Here is a 20,113-nt window from a genome sequence, read left to right as displayed (position 1 = left end):
ACACATACATGTGCATTTTATCTTTTGAATTAGAAAAAGGAAAATAGTTGCTGGAAGGAAGAAGCAAATTTGGAGCCAGTATTCTGAATTTATGTTCTTCAGACCCAGTTTGGGCTTTATTACTATGGTAATGCATGGAGGCACCTCGCCTCAGAAAACCGTTTTCTTCAGAGAGTCATTTGGCAAAACATTAGTGAACAAAAGAGCCTTCTGAGAAATATTTTGGATTCTGGGAATTTTTCTGACAGCGAGTAATATTTGGCCACAGCTAGTCCCTTCAATGTCTCCTGGCTAATGCTTCCTGAGAGGCACGACAGAGAATCTGGAGTTCACATCCACATCAGGGAATGGATATTTGGGGTTGCAGGGGCTGACTGGCTGCTTGCAGAATACAGCTTTTCACCATCCTATGGAAGGGGCCAGAAACCACACAGTGAGCTGCTTTTAAGCAAATTCCAACCATTTTTAATATTGGAATGGGTTCTCTTAGGTTAAATTCAAGCCATTAAACACCAGACCACTGGGAAATGCTCTCAAAGGAGGGCAGCAGCTTCTGTTTACACAAGACTGTAGGAACATCTTTTCAGCGGCAAAATTGTTCTCTAAAAACAAGATGTGTGGACAAACATTGTGTGGAGAAACACTGCAGTTATGGCCAGTCCTTTCCACTGACCATTTTCTGCTCAGCTGATACTCTGTGTATATCCTCAGCGTCTACTACCTTGAAAACATACATGTTTCACTTAGCATCGACTTTATATTGCTAAAAGGAAATAGGTGACTGGAATCTCAGTATTCATGCAAACTAAACTTCATTTAGCTATAGTCATATTCTGGCTTTGGAAAAATTCTTCCGTTCCCAACCAAAACGAACTGTACTTACAATTGTAGTCATGGTCTCTTCTGTCACCACCTTCAGCGTGTCAACAACTGAAATGTAGCCAAGTCGCTTAGCAATGGCGAGGGCAGTGTTTCCATTCTAGCAATTGAAACATTAGCAACAGAAGTTGAAGTTAGCAAGGAGAAGCGTAGGAGCCGCTGGTTAATTACAGAAGAATGTAACACAAAAGAAAAAATGCTTGCATTTTCTGAGGGAAAGAAGTGTTTGGGTAGTAGGATATATAAGTGGGAAGAAACGGGATGCAAATGGAGAGGTTTTCAGATTGTTGTTGTTCTCGTTCTGGGAGAGATGATGGTACAGAGGATGTGGGGATGATGGGAATAGGCTTCCCCTGCTCTTTTCCTGTCCCGGCACACACACACTTTCCAGAGCAGCACTTACCACAGTGAGCTCGTTGGGCTCAGCGCCGTGCTGGAGCAGGACATTGATGATGTGCGTGTGCCCCTGCTGCGCTGCCTGGTGCAGCGGCGTGTACCCATTCTGCAGGCACAAGGAAAGAGCAAGGACGAGGCTGTGGTGGGCACAGCACACGCACAGGGCACGGCCTCCACGGGGCAGGCTGGGACACTCACCTTCGTTTTGGCATTAACTTTTGCGGAATGTTGCAGAAGGAAGTTGACGATTTTTATGTTTCCGTAGTGGCAGCCAACGTGCAAAGGAGTGTATCCCATCTAGAATGAACATCAGCAATTAGTAAATGCAGCTAGTGCGTATCCCACACATGCCCTGATTAAAAAAAAAAAAAAAAAAAAAGTCGTCAAAATCAAATAAAGCAAACAGGTATGAAACAGGAAAAATCCCATTAAGCTTTCTTTCTCTGGACTATGAGAAAAATCCTCCGGCCTTGGAAAAAAACCACTCTTCTCATGAAAGTCAATTAAAGTGCCCAGTGAAAAGCTCTCAGTGCCTTCAGGTTGATCCCATCTGAACCCCTAGACGTGTGAGTGTCTCTAGGTGGTGTGAGTGTCTCTAGGTGGTGTGAGTGTCTCCAGGAGGTATAACAGGTTGCTGTCCATTTCCCCTTGGATTCTGGAGGTTTCTTTCTGCTCCCCATCCCTCTCTTCCAGCTCAGGGGTCTGGGTACCTGGAGAACAACTGGTCTTACTATTACAGACTGAGGCAAAGATGGCATTAAGTACCTCAGCCTTTTCCTCATCCTTTGGCAATTTGTCCCCCCACATCCAATAAAGAAGGGGGATTCTCAGCCCTCCTTTTTTTGCTACTGTATTCATAGAAATGGTTTTTAATATCTTTTACAGCAGCAGACAGATTAAGTTCTAGCTTGACTTCATCCCTTCTAATTTTCATCCTGCATAACTTCACAACATCCTTGTAGTCCTCCTGAGTGGCCTGCTCCTTCTTCCAAAGGTCATAATCTCTCCTCTTTTTTCCTGAGTTCCAGCCAAAATTTTCTGTTCAGCCAGGCCAGTCTCCTTCCCTGCCAGCTCATCTTTTGGCACACAGGGATGGACTGCTTCCACGCCTTTGGCATTGCCTTGTTGAAGCACATCCAGCTTTCCTGGATTTCTTACCCCACAGGACTGGCTCCCAAGGGATTCTCTCAACCAGTCTCCTAAACTGGTCAAAATCTGTCTTTGGAAGGTGGCAGTTCTGCTGACATCCCTTCCTACTTCTCCAAGAAACAAGAACTACCATTTTGGGAGCACTGTGCCCAAGACAGCTCAAGCCCCAGTCCTCCTCTGTTACAGACACAGGTCCAGCAGGAGCCTTCCCTAGCTGACTTCCTCACCAGATGTGTCGGGAAGTTCTCTTCCACACACTCCAGGAACCTCCTAAACTGTTCCCTCCCTGCTGTGTTGTACTTCCAGCAGACACCTGGTAAGTTGAAGCCCTCCAGGAGAACAAGGGCCATGGATTGTGAGAATTCTCCTAGCTGCTCAGAGAATGTTTCATCTGGCTCTTCATCCTGGTTGGGTGGTCTGTAACAGACTCACACCACGATATCTGCCTTGGCATTCCTTACTTCTTGTCCATAAATGATCTGGAACTAGATCCAAAAGCCAACCTCCTGAGTAGAAACACTGAAAGATGGGTTGGTCTTGTATTGACCGGGCACCTGCTACTCCTATCAGTGCTTAAAGGTGAAAAAGTTCCTTTGCTTTCCTGCTCTGACAATAAAACCCTGGTGCCCAGAAGGCAGAAGCACACAGTTCAAATCTGCAGCCTGTCATCCTGCATTTTAACATCCATGTCAGTGAGGTGTGCTCAGGTAAGACAACTTGGTCAAAAGCACCAAGGAGACAAGTCCAAGGTCAGCCTGCAGTTTGGAGCCAGCACTACACATGTTCAAATCATCAAGTCAAAGCTGCTCAGCACAAAGAAAGAGAAAACCTCTGATATGAGCTATTTCCACTAGAAGGAAGTCTCAAGTGTCCCTTGGTTTATACACACCATTTTTTATGTCACTCTGCCTCTGATACTGCTTCCCACAAGGTTACCTAATTTCAGTTGTATTAACACATGTTAGGAGATGGTAGCTGTGACAGTTACTTTAAATTAGGGTGGTGTGGGAAGACAGGTTGCAGGCATAGTGCAGGAGGCAATCTTTCCCAGTGAATTACAGCTGTACTGACTGCCAAGGAGTAGAAACAGCCTTGCCAGCCCAGTGAGGTTGGGTGTTTTAAAAGAGTGAGTTAGCTCAGCAAGAGTTGCAGTCAGAGTGGGAGCTTGAGACCCAGAGTCAGCTGCAGTTTGGGATGGTGTCTGCTGGCAGTGCTGTGAGGAGGTAAGGAGCATGCAGTTGTGTGAGGGACAGACAGGGTTAGGTGGGCTGGGTAAGGACAGGTTGGGGTTTAGCCAGTCATGCAGAAGGAAGAAGGAGTCAGTGCTGTGCGGAGCTGCCTAAGAAGGAAGGAGTCAGAGTTGCATGAAGAGTTTTCAAAGAAAGGCCTGGTGATGATGCCAGTCATGTCTGTCTCAACATAATTACTGCAACATCATGAGTCATTAATTTCCAGTTAATGATATACCCTTTGCCATCTAAAGAAACTACTAACTTTGACAACCAGGATGAGTTAATCAGTGCCAGAAACAGCACTGAATTGAAATTCCATTGGCATCAGCAGAATAAAACTTTCTGCTGTCTTACGTGAACATTGCATCAGATGCCAAATGGAACTTTTCCTGCAGAGAATAATAGCCCACAATGGTAAGAAGTGGAGCACTAGCTTAATTGTAATCATGAACTGAACACACAGACCTCATCTTATAGATATTCTTAGTTTAGGGTTGGCCAAATAACTTCCTGTTCCTAGGAGTGCCTGGTGTCTGACTCTGACAGGGCTCCCTGGGCTGTCCAGAGTCTTGATTCTTCAGCAGAATGATGACTCACTCATGTACCTCAAACACAGCTTCTACAGCCCCTGACTCTACATGGGACAAAGATAAACTCAGATTAAAGGATGGCCAAGATATCAAAAAAGTTCAAAAAACAGCAAAAAAATAAAGCTGTGACACTTCCTCCTACAATATCTTAACTCCTTTCTCCCCCTTGAAAATACAGGCCTCTTAACATGACCAGCAAGGTCAAAAACAAAAACATCAGCATAAAACCAACTGGAGAGATGAAAGCTAAGGTCAAGGACCACCTGCTGAGAACCCCCTGCTAAAAACCATAAAACATTAAAATCTGAGAGCCAAGACCAGCTGATCTCAGCTTCCCCTTTGAAGTGATCTGTAAAGGCTCCTCTGCAGCCTGTAACAATGAATACTGAAAAAGGAGCTAACAACCCCCCCTCCATATTTACTGCAGTGCAATGAGTTTCCTTCTAGAAATGGTATACACCGAGACTTACATGTGGTATCTTCAAAAATGGCTGGAGGAACAATTATTGATGTTCTTTGTCACTCCTGACCAGCCCGATGTTTAAATCAGAGACTAAGTGAAAGCTTTTCCCCCTTCTCCTCCCAATTAATGGTGGAAATTATGACATTTCCAGGGTCTCAGTTCAGCTGAAGCTGAAGGAGGCTTCCACTGAAGTCCCGTTCTGCTGGCCTGGTTGTGTGTGGCAGCTGGAGGAGCGTGCAGTGAGAGGCAGCCCCTGCCACAGACACCACACGTGTCCCCAGCAGCCGGGTGGGCACCTGCTTAGCCTGGCAGAAAAACACCAGTCCCCTGCCTGAGGTCCTGGGAGCTTTCTTTTAAGTTTGCTGTAGCCTGTGGTCATGTGGTGTCAGGTCCTGTTTGGCGAGGCAGCAGCCAGCCGCTGACAGCAGAGGGACAGGGATGTGACACGGAGGTCACAGCCGGCCGCGCACACCGTGGGACGCCTTGGTGTTCGCAGCCAGCAGCACTGGGGAGCAAGGGCGCTGGTCAAAGTAAAACTAGCTAGCAAAATGCCCTGTCAGTGCCTGAAACCTGGGGAGGATATCCTTAACTTCCCAGTTAGAGCTCAGATTCCTGCGTTCAACTCCTTCTAGCTCAGGAAGGTGCAACAATTGCATCCCAAGATCCCCCTAAACCAAGGTATCCTACTGACTTTTCTGAAACGCTCCAATTGGCAGATTCTGCAATTACACAGTTAAATTAACAATAAAAATAGCAATCCTCAAGGCTACTTGAGATTCCTACTTTCATTCTCTAGAGAAAGGTGCCCAGGAGGCTAAAATATTTTGCTTCAAAAGATAATAATTAACCCACGGGCACACAAACAAAACACCCAAACAAAAACCCCCACTAAGAAAAAAAACCCCAACAACCTCAAAAGCAAAAACAAAACAACAAAACCCAGGTCACGGTTATATACATTTCTGCACTGCAGTTCAGGCTTAGTTATAATTACTGGCAAAGCACTAAGGGATTTAGGAGGCAGTCTAATACTGAAAAAGTTACTTCCAAGAAAGCCAGGGCTTTTGTTTAACACAGCTCTAACAGACAACACCTTCTGGCTGTTTTAAAGAATGAGCAGCAACAGGGGAGTTAGCAGGTGGGAAGGGTTTCTCAAAAGCTGCAAGAATAAGTGCCAAGAAAAAAGAAAATCAGAAATACTGAACTTTTCATTTCTAATGGAACATATAAAGAATCCCTTATTCTCCTGCCCTTCAATTTTTACTTTTGAGGGGAATTATCACAAGTCTTGTATATCATGTCAGTGAATTACTTTAATATCCTCCACTGGCAATAACCATAAATCTTAACAGCTTGAATTACTGCATCTTTCTAGTCATGCTGACTCTCAAGCTGCTCAGTTTTTGTTTTTCTGCTGTTAATGTCAGACAATGAAGCTACAGTATTATTGTTTATAGGGCTAGAAATTGCTTTAGATCCAAAGATCACAAAGGCCTGACTGGATGAAACAGGCAAACCTACGTGTACACACACACAGACACTTCCCTGCTTTGCTGAATCAGGACCTAACATGTTGCAGTACCTTGCAAATGTTCACTATTGAACATTATTAGGCTGGAAATTTCCACAGAGACGTCTGGATAACAACTGAGCACGTACAAAGAGCCAAGGAGAGACAGATAATGCACCATGAAGATATACTGAAGACACCTATATTTGAGTGTTTGTTCTGTATGACAGCGACTCCTCAACAGCACTTCCCTCCCTCCCTGCCTCCTTCTTATCTCTTCCTGCATCTGAAAATTAGATATTATAGTGGAAAAGCTGGATTGCTGTTATGAAGTCAGGCTGCTATGGGGCTCCTGTCAGAACAAAGCAGGCAGATCTGAATAAATATTAAAGAAAAATCCCAGCTCAACCTGCAAAAGAACATCATGACTTCTCAGTCACCATTATCTCCTTACCAAACTACAGTTTTAGAAACAAAGGACAGTTTAATACTGGCTTTGTTTTCCAGACAGTCATCAACCAGATACCATCAATTCCCCCAGGGGAGGCCCAACACCAAGAGCAGTCTAGTGATTGTTTGACAAAAAACCTGCACTGAAATAAAAGCTCCAAACCCTGCTTTTCATCCCTGACTGAACCAGCACTTTTCTCTCAGTCTTCCTTTGCCAGTCCATCACACTACTGCTGTATCCTACAACTACACTATCCAATGGGATAAACAGTGGAAAAATGACATGTGGAGACCTGCTGAGCCATGAAACAATATTTTCTCATGCCAGCTACCAGCACAAAAGCCCTGAAACAAAAGCAGTATCACATGTACCAGGACAGCTTTTTGCACTCAGCATGACCACCAGAAAAAGGATATCTGCTTGCAGCCATGGCTTCAGACTGATTTTCAACTCCCAATATTATTGTGAAGGGATGAGCATGCCTTGTGTTAAGCATGATACTGCATAGCACATTTTCAGCACCAAAAACTTTTTAGCCTACCTAAATTCAGGCAAACAAATGCAATGTCAGAATAGACAAGAACTGCTGCCTTTGATGCAGGACACTAACATACCCTCTGTGAACACCAAATTCAATTATTAAAGCTCTCTATATGTGAAGGGTTTTGAAGCAGCTCAAACTTTACCACCTAAAGTGTATTTTCTAATGTGGCTGAGTTTAAACCACATAACAAAAATCTCATTTTCAAGTGGTGGTAGCCTCTCAGGCACTAGTTCTGGCCTGCTACACCAATGTTGTTGTACACTTCAGCATTGATTTAGACTCCTGGAGCTCTGGGATTACAGGCTATTTAGCTAAATGATGCAGCAAAACCAGAAGGATCCTACAACAATATTAATAAAGGCACTTCATAACCAGCAGCTATTCTTCCTTTCATGTCTTTTTTCTACTGCAAAGGTCCAGAAAAAAAATTCTTGGGAGAGAAACCACCCCAAGATAGACCCACAGATGCAACTGTTCACTTCTGAGAGCAATTTTGAAAACGCTTATAAATTACACAGCCAGAACTGATTCTAATCATACAGACTAATCACCTGTACAAGTGATTTTCTGCAATACTGGATTTTTTTTTTCTTCCCTGCTACAGCTTCAAGATGCAAAACGTGTTTCTGCCCCATCTTCTCCTTTAACCACCTGAAAACTCCCCAAAGTATGTGCAGCCCTGAGAACGTGAGCAGGGTCAGAACTCTGGTGTGTCAGAATTTCAGGCTCTAGATACTCTCACAGGGAGGGTAATTTATATATAAATGATAACTAAAGAAGATGTACCAGATGAGGAAGATGATAGTTCATTGGTCCCTACTCAAGAGTTCCATGATCTAGTGATATTAAGTTAAATGTTATGGACCATTCTCCCTCTATTGAAAGGTACTGTGCTGGAGTGACACAGCCTATGCTTGCTTATCCTGGGAAAGTGAGAAACATGATAAGGAGGCAAAATAAATAAATAAAACACACCAAAAAAGCACTACTGAACAGTCATCTATGCCCCAAAAACTGAGGTAAGAAAAGCACATGGATGTGAAATGAAGGGAATAAAACAGAAGGTTAGTGGTGACACTGCTGGTAGCAGAGATCCCCAGTATAATGTCACTCTGAGCTGTGCTGCTTCACTGACTTTTAAGGCATGGATGGCCATGTCTCTGCTGCTGTATGTCCAAAGGAATGAATCCAAAGTGGACATGCTGGACAGGATCGTGCAAACATGCAAGCATAGCAACAGTGCCTCTGAAGCCAACTCAGCTGTTGCTTATCCTGTCCCCCAATGCCTCTGGTTTTAGAGGCAGTATGTACAGTTAATCCACCTAAATGGGAGAGCTTGTAACTACAGAGCTGCTATTTTACAAGCCAGTCATCTAGCCTTCACCTGTGCAGAGCACGAGGTCAAACTATGGCTGTTCTTACAGCATAATATTTTTATTTCATTGTAGAGATTCAGGGTTTTTCAGTTCTTTCTTAAGCAACTCAATCCAGATCACCCAGTTTACCCAGAAACCATTCCCTGATAAAACACTTGGTCCTGCATTGGCACTTTTCTTATATCACAGGCAGCAGTGAGCAGATATCTGGCAGACAACCTCCATGTGGCTGGCTGACTCTGTGGGACCTTGAGGGCTCACTGCTGCACAAACCCAGCAGATGGGACCCTGCAGAAGCCAGTGGAAAAGCAGCAAGCTCATGCCAGTGCATAATCACCGAGCTCATTCCACTCCAGTAGAATGCTGCAAGCCACGTGGGCACTCTCTTCCCAAGGAGCAGACAGTGCCCTACAGCAGGGAGGACTAGCTAATAGGGTGGACAGGAGGACAAACTGTTGAGGGTCTTCTTCCCCACAGAAGCCTACAGGAGGGAGAATTTCCCCAGACAGCTGACTTCTTAAACCCCAAAGTAGTCCTGCTTAAATACAATGTGACTTCACCTGACTTAGGAGTCCCTGAGCCACTTTCTAACAATTATGGGGCAGTCCCATGGAAACAAGACTGCACTGGCAAACGATTCTTTATTCACACTAGTTGCACATATAACTGAGGGATGAGGGTGAGCAACAAGGGGTTTACTTCTTTCTTCTTTAAAATTGCATGACTATTACTGATGACAGGATTCCTATTGCACGCAGACAAATACGACTGTATTTTTCCCCCATTTTACCTAATGACTAGGTCAATTTTCAGAGATGTAATTAAGAAATTCAGCTCCACACAGAGGAAGCCCCTGAATGATAAACTGAAGCTTCTCTATGGAGTCACTTGCCTCCTCCACCACGTTGCCAGGCCTGAAACTGAGTCCAGAGCTCCTGCAGCTGCACCAGGCTGTCCCTGGGACCCAGCCTCTCAGCTGTGACAGTACCTCAGATGTTTCCACCACCCTAATGTGACTAAAAGGCCACTGCATCCCAGAATGGGATCCTATTTGGACACTGAAGAGCCATCAGAGCAAACACGTGTGTCTGCCTGCACCTGTCAGTATAAATGTCTCCTTAGACTGCTTGCTATTTGTGGGACAGACAAGAGCACTGCACAGAGGGGCAAAGGCAAACACTCGGATGAGTATTATGGCTTGGGATGTGATTCAGCTCTGACCAAGTTAAAATAATGTATTCTGCAATGTCCTGCCACTGAAACCAAAACCAGATAGAAACTATCTCTAGGAAGGCAACCACATTCATCTGAGGAAATGGTGTAAAGAACAAACCAGGGCAGATCTCATCTGCTACTGGGTGATCTGGCAGACAAGAGCCCTGACTGAATAATATTTAAAATACAGACTGAGGATATATTACCGAAGTATAAGCTCCTGGGATTTTAGCAAAACTATTTCAGATTTATGTCAGGATAATGTTATTGAAATCAGTAGCTGGTACAGTTGGAAAGACACTGTCCAGAAATCAGATAACAATGACTCTTCCTTCTGCCACAGATTACAATCAGCTGAGCTGCAGCCAGACACGATGATGGACTCTGCCCTTTCCGAGCTGTCAGTATAATATAATAATATTGCTGGACAGTCTGACACACCTGGACATTCCTGGGATGCAAGCACAGCACCTAACTCGTGGCATACACCTAGCAGAGAGCTGTGAAAGCCACTACTCTGCAAAAGAGTGCAGTCCAGATGGTGAGACCTGGTTCATTTAGCTGATTTGATTCACTACAAGTCCAAGAATTTGATCTCAAATGATTTCCTGCCCACTTAAAGGAATGCCTCCAAGATCTAGACAACACATGAGGAATGTAAGTGTAATCAACACTGAAATCATTATCATGAAATTCTGAGCACTGTACACCATTAGGGAACATAAAACCATTTCTGCAAATGGTCTTTGCTTCAGGACAGGAATCTTAAAAAGCAATACTGTGAAATGGGAGGTGTCATCACTGGGGGTCTCAAAAGCCATCCCCAAGAACCTTGAAAATCCAGGTCTCTTATTTAGGAGCCCAAATAGTTAGGCAAAATCCATTTTTAGGCAAGTAAATTTGAAATGGACCACCACTGCATATATGTCTTTCATATTAGATAACTGTTTCCTTCTCAAAAACTAGATCAATCAATCCCACTTGCCTTCAGTGAAGCACAATAACAGGATGTAATCTAAACCTATATTGATCTAAATATTTGGTGAGAAATTAGCTTACTGCTCAAAGGCTGAGCTTGACATTAAACACGTGAGTTTATGTATCTTTAGTTTTCCAACTATATTCTCCAATAATTTATTACAAGGAATGTTTCTCTGCTGCGATTTCAGTTTTACCCTGAGATAAATTCCTAGTCCTGTCTAGAGGCTCATGCCTCACTGAAAGGAAATATTTCATGTGACAGTGGTGTTCATACCTTTGTCTGTGAATCAACAGCAGCTCCCTGGTTAACCAGAACTTCTGCTACATTGACCCTGTCCTCTTGGGCAGCCAGGTGGAGGGGCGTCAGTCCACTCTGTAAAATCAAAAACAACAGGTAACAATCTCCAGAGGAGGCACGTGACTACTAAAATGAAAATCCAGCTATCAGTAAGACTCTAAACATCCAACTGAATTTAAAGATTTTACACATTCTGCTTTCACTGTGTAGGGTGCTTTGTAATCACACTCTTGATCTGCAGGAAAGTACATTTCAGAAGCCAGGAAGATGATGTTTCTTTAAGACAGGGAACATTTCTACATGCAGGGTTACAGGTGGGATAGCAAATTAGAGCACTTTAAGGAAAAGTCACATAGTATTTTTTGCCTCCTAATTTACTTCCTTATAATGAGTCAGACTTTAAAAGCAGTATTGAATCACTGTTTACACTTCTGCAGATTTTTTACATTCACTCAAGTTTTATCCTTCCTTACAACTTTATTCCTCTACTTGATCATTTTCGGACACAAAACCAAAAGAATAAACCTGCATTTCTCTGAGATCAGGCCCATTTCTCTCTGCTCAGGGAGTATACAGACTTGACAGAAAATGCATACTGATAATAATTTTCTTATTTAAAACTTGAGACCTAAATATCCTTAAAACCTCAGAAAACCATGCAACTTTCTGCCACATAAAAGGGGAAGAAGATGCAATCCTGATGATAACACAGCTTAGGTGAGTCACCTTACATAAATATGTAACAGTAACCAACTATAAATTACCTAATGGAGCCTGGATATTAATGGCCAAATCTTATAAAAAGATCTAATAAGTGCTCTGAATACGCAGCTCCAAACCATTCTGTGGGTCCTGAAGAAATAAATGCTCTTTTTACTCCTACTGTAAAACTCAGAAGTCAGTGGGTTTTAAACATCTGGCTTTGAATGTAAAGGTGCTGTGTTCTGAGGAAATGTGCATCCCTGAAAGAGTATGGAGGGCAATTACACCCCAGAGGTGGTGTTGCAGGCACAATGAGAAACTGGAGATTACAGCTGAACAGATTGAATGATGCTGCAGGTAATTAACCTCTGGTGGCACAGAACCAATGTGCCAAGCACTTCAATCATGTTCCCTGTATTAGCATCAGCAGCAAAATGGGATAGCCAATGGATGCAGAACGTGTACATGGCAAATTTCCCTGTGGGGATACAAACTCCATCCTGCACTGCATAAGCCCACACATTATTGAGACTTGTGGGGAAAAAAAAAAATCCACATCTGCAAGAGAAGCTTTCTGAAGGAGGCCCCACAGATACTCAAATTGTAAAGTAAGAAGCAGGAAAACACAGGAGCCCTGTGCAGAGGCACCCACTGCACAGGACACCAAGCCTTCCTACCTGCTGAGAATAAGAAATATTTTCCATGAAAAAAAATTCTATTGCCTCTTTAGTCTAGCCACACAAATCCATGCTGAAACTGCACTTGACAATGTCAAATAACAATGTCCAGTGGAGCATTTAAAGAATTAAAGCCACACATGTGCCAGAAACGTTACTATAATGCAGAATTAATAGCGTGTTAATTCATATGTAAACTAAAATTCATCAGCTCTCCTTTCCTAACACCAGAAGAAATGACACCAAAAGTCACTGTAGGCTAAGGAAAATACCCTGGGGGGGAAGAATCACTTATATTAAGGAAAAAAATCTCAGACAAAGTTGCTGTAATGATCCCATTTAAAAAGTCACCATTCCTGAACAAGTCAGCTGTTACCATTAGGTGATAATATTCGTTACAATTCACTGGTACATGTTACATTTTTTTTATTATAAAACATTATAGTGCTAAAAATATTACAACTACAAAAAAAATACAGAAAAGTACAGAAATGTTACAACTACACATATAACAATTGAAAAATGGGCAGGCATATTCCTAGAGGCTGATAAATGGCAGGTGCCAGCCCCAGTGGGGAAGAAGGTATTTTCTCTCTGGCCATGTTTTGGCAGAGTAGCAAAAATAAATACTGGATTAATAAATTCCACTGCAGCACGTGTTATCACCAAACCTTGGGCACTACAAAACCCATCTCATTCAGTGTGCCACGGCATGCTGCTCTCGGCTGGGAGAGGTGAAGGTGTGTGCTGAACAACCCGCAGCGGCTTGCAGCACGTGCAGAATCCCAGCGGGCCAAATTCAATTGCCAGGCCCTCTCCTTCTCATCAGATTTTTACACAGCCTTAGCCCCGGGCAGGGGGAGCACTCACCTTGTTGCTGAGGTTGACATTAGCGTTTCTGGAGAGCAGCAGGGACACCATGTCCACGTGGCCGTCCTGGGAGGCGAGGTGCACGGGGGCGATGCCCTGCCTGGTGACGGCGTTGGCATCGGCACCGTACTCCAGCAGTGTGGTTGCTATGTCCATCTGGTTCTTCTTGGCAGCTATGTGCAGGGGTGTGTAACCATTCTGCCAACAGAAAGCACTTCATTGCCAGCTGCTCACTGAACAAGGTGATAAATCACTTCTCTGTACCTGTCTAACTCTGGGTAATTATGCTATTAGTTATAAAAATTCTGTCAAACACAGTCAAACACAATGTTAACAGGCTGTAGGAACCAATGTATCTGACCTTTAAGCATTTTTTTTTTTTTAAAGTACTGCTAAAAAGAGGAGGATTCTGAAGTAAATTTTCAAATTTGGGAAAAAAATACCTTTTCAGGGAAGGAAAATCTACAGAAAGAGGAGTTTGAGTTTTGTTTCACAAACATTTGTTCCTTTTCCTTAAATGTACATAAATTTTTTAACAAACAGAGGAGCGGGATGTGTGTTCATAACTCAGAACAGCTGTTATTGTTTGGTTTTTTTCCCATTTCCCAGTGTGAATAAAAGCATTATGTACATGAAATATGGCCTTTCTTGCAGCATTTACCCTAAACCTTACTGACAAGTTGGTTTATATCAGATCAAGGAAAAACTGAAGCATATAACTCCAGAATAATGCATTCTTTATCTTTTTATTCCTTCCAATAAATGTACCCAGGGAGCCCACAACTAAAAATAAAAATGCAGTATCTATCGCATGATACAATTTTGTAACTCCAAAAAAAGACAGGCAGAAAATAGATAAACAGATATAAAGAATAACTGAGCAGCACATAAATACCAAAACTCTGATGGAGGCACGACCAGTTTTTGGTACAGATTGCAATGACTGTTTAGTCAAGAACCTCCTGTCTTTCAGAAATGTATTAGTCCTCATTTTCAAGCAAATGACAAATGTGCACACATTTGCATGTGAATAAGGGACAGGGTTAGGGGGATGAGACTCAGGCTGAATAAACCATTTTTGTATGGTATCATAAATACCATTTGCATCTCAGATTACCCAGCCCAATAAAATCTACCTAAAGGCACAAAGCATTCACCTGGCTGGGCTCCTCTCTGCACCCACAGGGCAGCAGAGCTGGTCTAAAAAGGAAGGAAGGTCACAAGAGATGCAGAGCAATGCAGGAATGAGCAAGGAATAAATTCATGGGGGCTCACAAATGATTCCAAGAGAGCTTTAATAGGAACCTGGCCACAAGAGATGCACAGCACTAGTTTCACGTGGAAAAGGCTCTGTAACCTTCAAATTTCAATTCGGATTCAGTTCAGAACTTGGATACTAAGGTATCTGAAAATGACACTCAGGAAACACAGTGCCACAATCAATAAAGGAAGCACATGGCCACTGAATTTTCACTTTGAATATAAAGTGCTTTAGGAAAAACAAACATAATCCTTTCTCTTAGACTTCCTGCATGGTACTGCCATGTAAAATAACCACTGCCACACGAGCACCTAATAAATCCTAAATACTACATGCTAAATCCTGTGTATCTGCTAAACCCTAACTCCTTTAAATGGAGCTCATATAGCATCATATAAAATAATAAGTGCTGCTTCCAAGCCTTTTCCTCAGAAATGGGTATATATTGTTTTCAGTGGAATGGAGAGCAGCAGGTTGCCAAGAGAAGGCAAAAAGAGAGCTGAAAAATAAAAGCGGAAATTCAACTCCATCCAAATCTGCATCTTCTCCTTCTCCTCACTCTGTCACTATGCATAGATGGAGAAAGGAACAGACAAGTTTAGAAGGAAGAGTATTGGATTATTGTGGTTGCCACAGAAAGGAGTGGAAAAAGGGAAAATGGTTAAAGATGAAGGGACAGAGGAAAACTAAGACTTTGGGGATGGCATGGCGAGGAAGAAAGTTACTGTAAAGTGGATGCCAAATGCAAATTAGGGATAAGCCACATGTGCAATTAGGCACAATTTTTGACTATGAAAGAGAAGAATTGTTAATCAAAACAGCTGTACTACTGCACTGTGTTCTGACATGACCATTTCCCATACCCTGTCACTTATCACTCTTCAAGGCAAATTTTGCTGGGCTTGGCTAATGAGCCACTCTTCAGATCAGTGTTAAATACAGTGGTGTCACAGGAAAGGCAGCTACTGATGAAATTAACTGTGGAGCCAGTGATGAGACATGACATAACATTTATTTACCGGACCACATTTACAAAAGGTACAGGAAATCATCTGCTCTTACCAACATCATCTTTTTTGGATGAGTGCACAGTGAGTACCCGAAGCAACAAACATGTTATGGTTAAATTTTATTTAGTATTGACGCTCTGCTCGCTGCTGCTGTGGCTCACGTGCTGCAGGACACTAACAAATGCTTTCTTTTAGGCACGCTTACAGCTGGCACTTGGAGGCCTGAAGTGGCAGCTGCAGAACTGTTCTGTTACTGATGGGGAAGCTAAGATGACCTGACACATGAGTTTGTGCAATGCTGTACCACAGTCTATAGGGCCTCCACCTTGGTCTGGGCTTCCTAAGCCCTTGGCAGAGGCTGCTGCAAGCTCTGCCCCTACAGGATGCACAGCTCCCACTGGCAGCTTCTCTCTGTGAAAACTGGGTCAGTGCCTTCTTCTCTTCAGAAGGCCCTTCCTCCCCACCAGCGGCATTTAAGAGTGCTGTGCTGCAGTAGTGAAAGACCAGAGATCACTCCAGTTGACCCCCTGGGGCACAGCTCTGGCAGATTGCCACTATCAATAGTATTGATTTTAAACTGTGCCATTGCTGCTGCTGTTTATATTTAACTTCCCCCTCCCTGCACTACAAACTCTGGGACCTACCATGTGTGAGATGATGGCAGTCAAGGAGCACTGCCCATCTAACTACAATACTGGCTTTTCCACTAGCTGCCTTTTCTCCAGAAGGTTGGGTTTGTTTTTATTATTTTCTTTTTTTTTTTTTTTTTTGCAGTGATTTAAGGAAATTACCTGGGCTGTTTCAAATGAGGTATTTACACTGCACTTAAACTGCTTTAACCTACATATGTTTCCACCCTGCTTTACCTAATGTTCCTGTTCAAATATCAATTATACTTTGATTGATTATAGTATTTATCCATCCCATACTTACAACCAGGATCCACCAAAGAAATAGTTTAAGCTTCTTTAAATTTTCTTTGTTCTGTGCACTACCAGAATAAATTAACATATTTATTCTTCCATACCCTCTGAAACCTTACACTAGGTATTGTCTTGCCTACAGTAAATTACAATCAAAGCAGGGCTGTGACTAGTTTTATTTCTTGCCAGTCCATTTACACTGGGGCAGAAGTATTGTGAAGCACATGAATAAATACATACATTGTGCTGAGCAACTTAGCTCACCTCAGATGTCATCCTTTGGCACAAACAGAAGTACCCCTGTATAGCAGGGCTTTAACCCCAAGCTTGCCCTGCACAGATCTTAAGATGCAATAATACAAAGCTGACTAGCTTGGAGAAGTTACTGAAGAGAAATGAAATGAAAGCAAGGCTCAGTATTTTCTGAGACGGAAACTGGTGATTTAAAGTGTTTCTGCATCTTTATTTGCTTTTAAAAATCGCTATTTTATTCACCTGCAGGATTATTCTAGCAGCTTTATGTGGATGTGAGACATTAACAAACAAGGTTCACCGAGCCTCCTGTAACTGCGAACACACACAGCCTAGAAAGCACAGGGGTAGACAGGGAATAAAGTGACATAAAAAGCCTGGGTATTATTCCCCCAGAGTGGCCAGTACTTGTACCTTTGCAGAGGCGTGAGGTGAAGCTCCCTGGTCCAAGAGGAGGAGGGCCACTTTTTGATTATCGTAGTGTGCAGCTACATGCAGTGGTGTTAAACCGCTCTAAAAACACATGCAGAACAAAGTGCTGTTACAGACTCTCTCCAGGGGAAACTCAGGAGTCTGGAAAGTTCCAGTAGATAAGGTGAAAACCCACATTTTTTACTCATTCATGCATTCAAAGCCTTTGGGAACTTTTAAAATCAAAAAACTAAAACAAACTTGGAAATCCTTCCCGAGCTGTGAATGCCCCATTCACTTTTCCCAGGGAAGATGAAGGGAGAAGCATATGTCTGTGCTGCTCCCAGGGTAAGGAGGTCACACCCTTGGCAATGTTTTCCTTTTACTGCAGTGGATAAGTAGACTGCCCCTTGGATCTGTAAAAATCCAAGCTGGGCTGGTTTAAAAAGCTTGAGGTCAGATTGGCCTTTGCCCCCCACCCCCTGTCATGAGACCCAGGGAATCAGAGCCAGCTACCCAAATAGTCTGATAAGGACTGTAAATAGTCTGGGTAGGAGCACAGGGGAATGGTTTGTCTCCATTCCCCTGGATGTGAACACAGAACACATCACTTTGTTGTCAATTCATGACAATAAAAGTCACTTTGTCAAGAGTTTGCTGGCTCTTGGCAGTCCCAGCAGGACTTGGAATACCACATGAAACCAGCTAAACCCAGGCTGTGGATACTAGTGTGATGGTAAATAGGTAGGAGGACATTAATACTATCTAGTTTGAGATATTTGCTGGGCAAGTGGCAGTGGCTGCTTCTGTCCTACCTTTCCAGAAGCATCAGGAGATGCATTCTTCTGAAGCAGGAGGTTGGCCACCTCAATTTTCCCGTACTTTGCAGCCACATGTAGTGGAGTAAATCCTTTCTGTAAGAGAAAGCAATAATATAGCAGCCCTGGGCACCCTTTCTCAGGGCAAGGTTTGTCTCTGATCTGCAAGGATGCAGCTGCTTCCATCCATCCCTTTACACAGTCCTGAGTACAGGCAGCAAGCCTACAGATTCCCAACTGCCCTGTGGGCTGTTCCCTTGCAAGGCAAAGCACTATCTACATTAAACAAGGCAAGAATCAGTTCCTTTCTTCACACTACCAAAGATCCAAGGGCACGCCTACACCCACAACACCCACCTGGAATTTCTGCCCTGCATTCCTTCCATGCCAAGAAAATGCATGTCTGATCACTGGGACACGTTATACATCAGGTCCTGACGTATTAGCATGAAGCTCTGTACCCTTTTAATAAAATGCAGCTCACACTTACACTGTATGTGAATATGACTTTACTTCACAAGCAGCCCTCGCTACAGGTATGTTCTACAATTCGAGCTGTCACTCCTGCAGCTTGCTTACCTTGGTGATGATAGACAGAGATGCACCGTGATCCAAAAGAACAGAAGCTACATCTTCATGCCCTTCCCGAGCAGAAAGGTGCAGGGGTGTGTAGCCTGACGTGGTGGCTGCATTGGGAGATGCTCCCTGCTGCAGCAGCTGCTGCACAATGTCCGCTTTTCCCAGGCGGGCAGAAATGTGCAGCGGCGTTTGGTCGTCCTAAACACAGAGGGAACAACACAGGCCTGCATGAGGAAACTGTGCCTCACATTGGGATACAAAATATTTGCCCACATTCTGACACTTTTCAAAATTGCAGATGAGCGTTAATTCTACTGAGGTCTTAGCTAGTGAGTGTTGTACACTGGCTTTCTCTGGGTCATAGCATAAAGATACCTTGCTCTGTGCTAGTGCATCACAAAATATTCCAGACCGTGACATAATCCACAGAAGTTAATAAATTTATAAAATTTCTTCCTTATCTGTATTTGCCTCACTTCGCTTTGCAGACAAACAAACAGGCTTAAAACAAAGTCAGTGCATAATTCTGTTCCTCACATCTTGATCTCTTTCAGGTTTTACAGCAACATTTAATAGCTCAATGAATTATTGCCGGGAAACTTGCATAAAGTATCATAATTTTGTGCTTTTTTAACTGGTAAACAATTGTTTGGCATTTTGCAGTTAACTTTTCCATAGAGGTAGCTGATGATAGAGCATGGTGTGGAATATTTCCCTTCAATGAAAATATTAGGGTGCTGTGACCTTGTTCTGAGCATTTAAGAGAATTTCTCACCTCTTCATTATTTGGTTTTATATTTTTGTCCTCCCCTTTCTCTGTTGCACAATCTTTGGATTAAGCACACTATCACAACAGTCTAGCCAAGCATCTTTCTCTCCCCATTTTACCCTGCTGAATTTTCCACCTTTCAAACACTGCTACCCTATATCCTGCAGTTCTGGGCTGTTCACTTCAAGGGAGACTTCTGCCCTACAAAAGCAATTTTACACCTCTGGATTTAGGATGGGAGCATGCCAGGATATAAATGCTGCTCCTCTGCAGGGCAATTCTCCTCTGACTGGGGGAGCATCTCTGTGGCTCTTAAATGATTCCAGTTTGTGCCTGTTTCCCACAAATTTCTCACAGCTGATGTTAACACTGGTGTATAATCTACTGCTTGCATTTAGTTGTTATTTATGATAACAAACTGATCACAGGCAATAGCAGTTTGCACAAATTAAATAATTCTGTGAATTTACTCAGAAAATATTTGCATGACTGCTTCTAAGCATGAGCTGCTCACATTCAAGACTGTCTTTGGAGATTTACAAACCACATGAATCAGTTGTATTGTCTGGCTCCTTGCAGATATAATGTGCATCATCCATAAATATTTAGTCAGAGTTCCTTATAAGTAGATAATCTTAACAGCAAACTTCCTTATGACCTAATTCACAGATAAGCTCACATTGAAAAATACTTCAAGTTTGTTTTTTGGTTTTTTTGGGTTTTGGTTTTTTTTTTTTTTTTTTGGTTACATCCATTT

General features: G+C 42.9%; 1 protein-coding gene across 1 annotated transcript in view; it reads right to left on the bottom strand.

Moving 5' to 3' along the window:
- ANK3 (ankyrin 3) overlaps positions 1 to 20,113 on the bottom strand; it is a 138,206-nt gene that overhangs the window by 77,494 nt on the left and 40,599 nt on the right. Inside the window, exons 17-24 of the mRNA XM_062496908.1 lie at positions 18,588 to 18,785; positions 18,006 to 18,104; positions 17,194 to 17,292; positions 13,334 to 13,531; positions 11,061 to 11,159; positions 1,474 to 1,572; positions 1,283 to 1,381; positions 884 to 979 (exon numbers count right to left, since the gene is read on the bottom strand). Coding sequence (XP_062352892.1) covers positions 884 to 979; positions 1,283 to 1,381; positions 1,474 to 1,572; positions 11,061 to 11,159; positions 13,334 to 13,531; positions 17,194 to 17,292; positions 18,006 to 18,104; positions 18,588 to 18,785 — 987 coding nt within the window. The remainder of the gene's footprint in view (positions 1 to 883; positions 980 to 1,282; positions 1,382 to 1,473; positions 1,573 to 11,060; positions 11,160 to 13,333; positions 13,532 to 17,193; positions 17,293 to 18,005; positions 18,105 to 18,587; positions 18,786 to 20,113) is intronic.

Source organism: Cinclus cinclus, chromosome 7 (genome assembly GCF_963662255.1).
Source record: "Cinclus cinclus chromosome 7, bCinCin1.1, whole genome shotgun sequence".
Lineage (NCBI taxonomy): Eukaryota > Metazoa > Chordata > Aves > Passeriformes > Cinclidae > Cinclus > Cinclus cinclus.
This window is presented reverse-complemented; position numbering and strand designations above follow the sequence as displayed.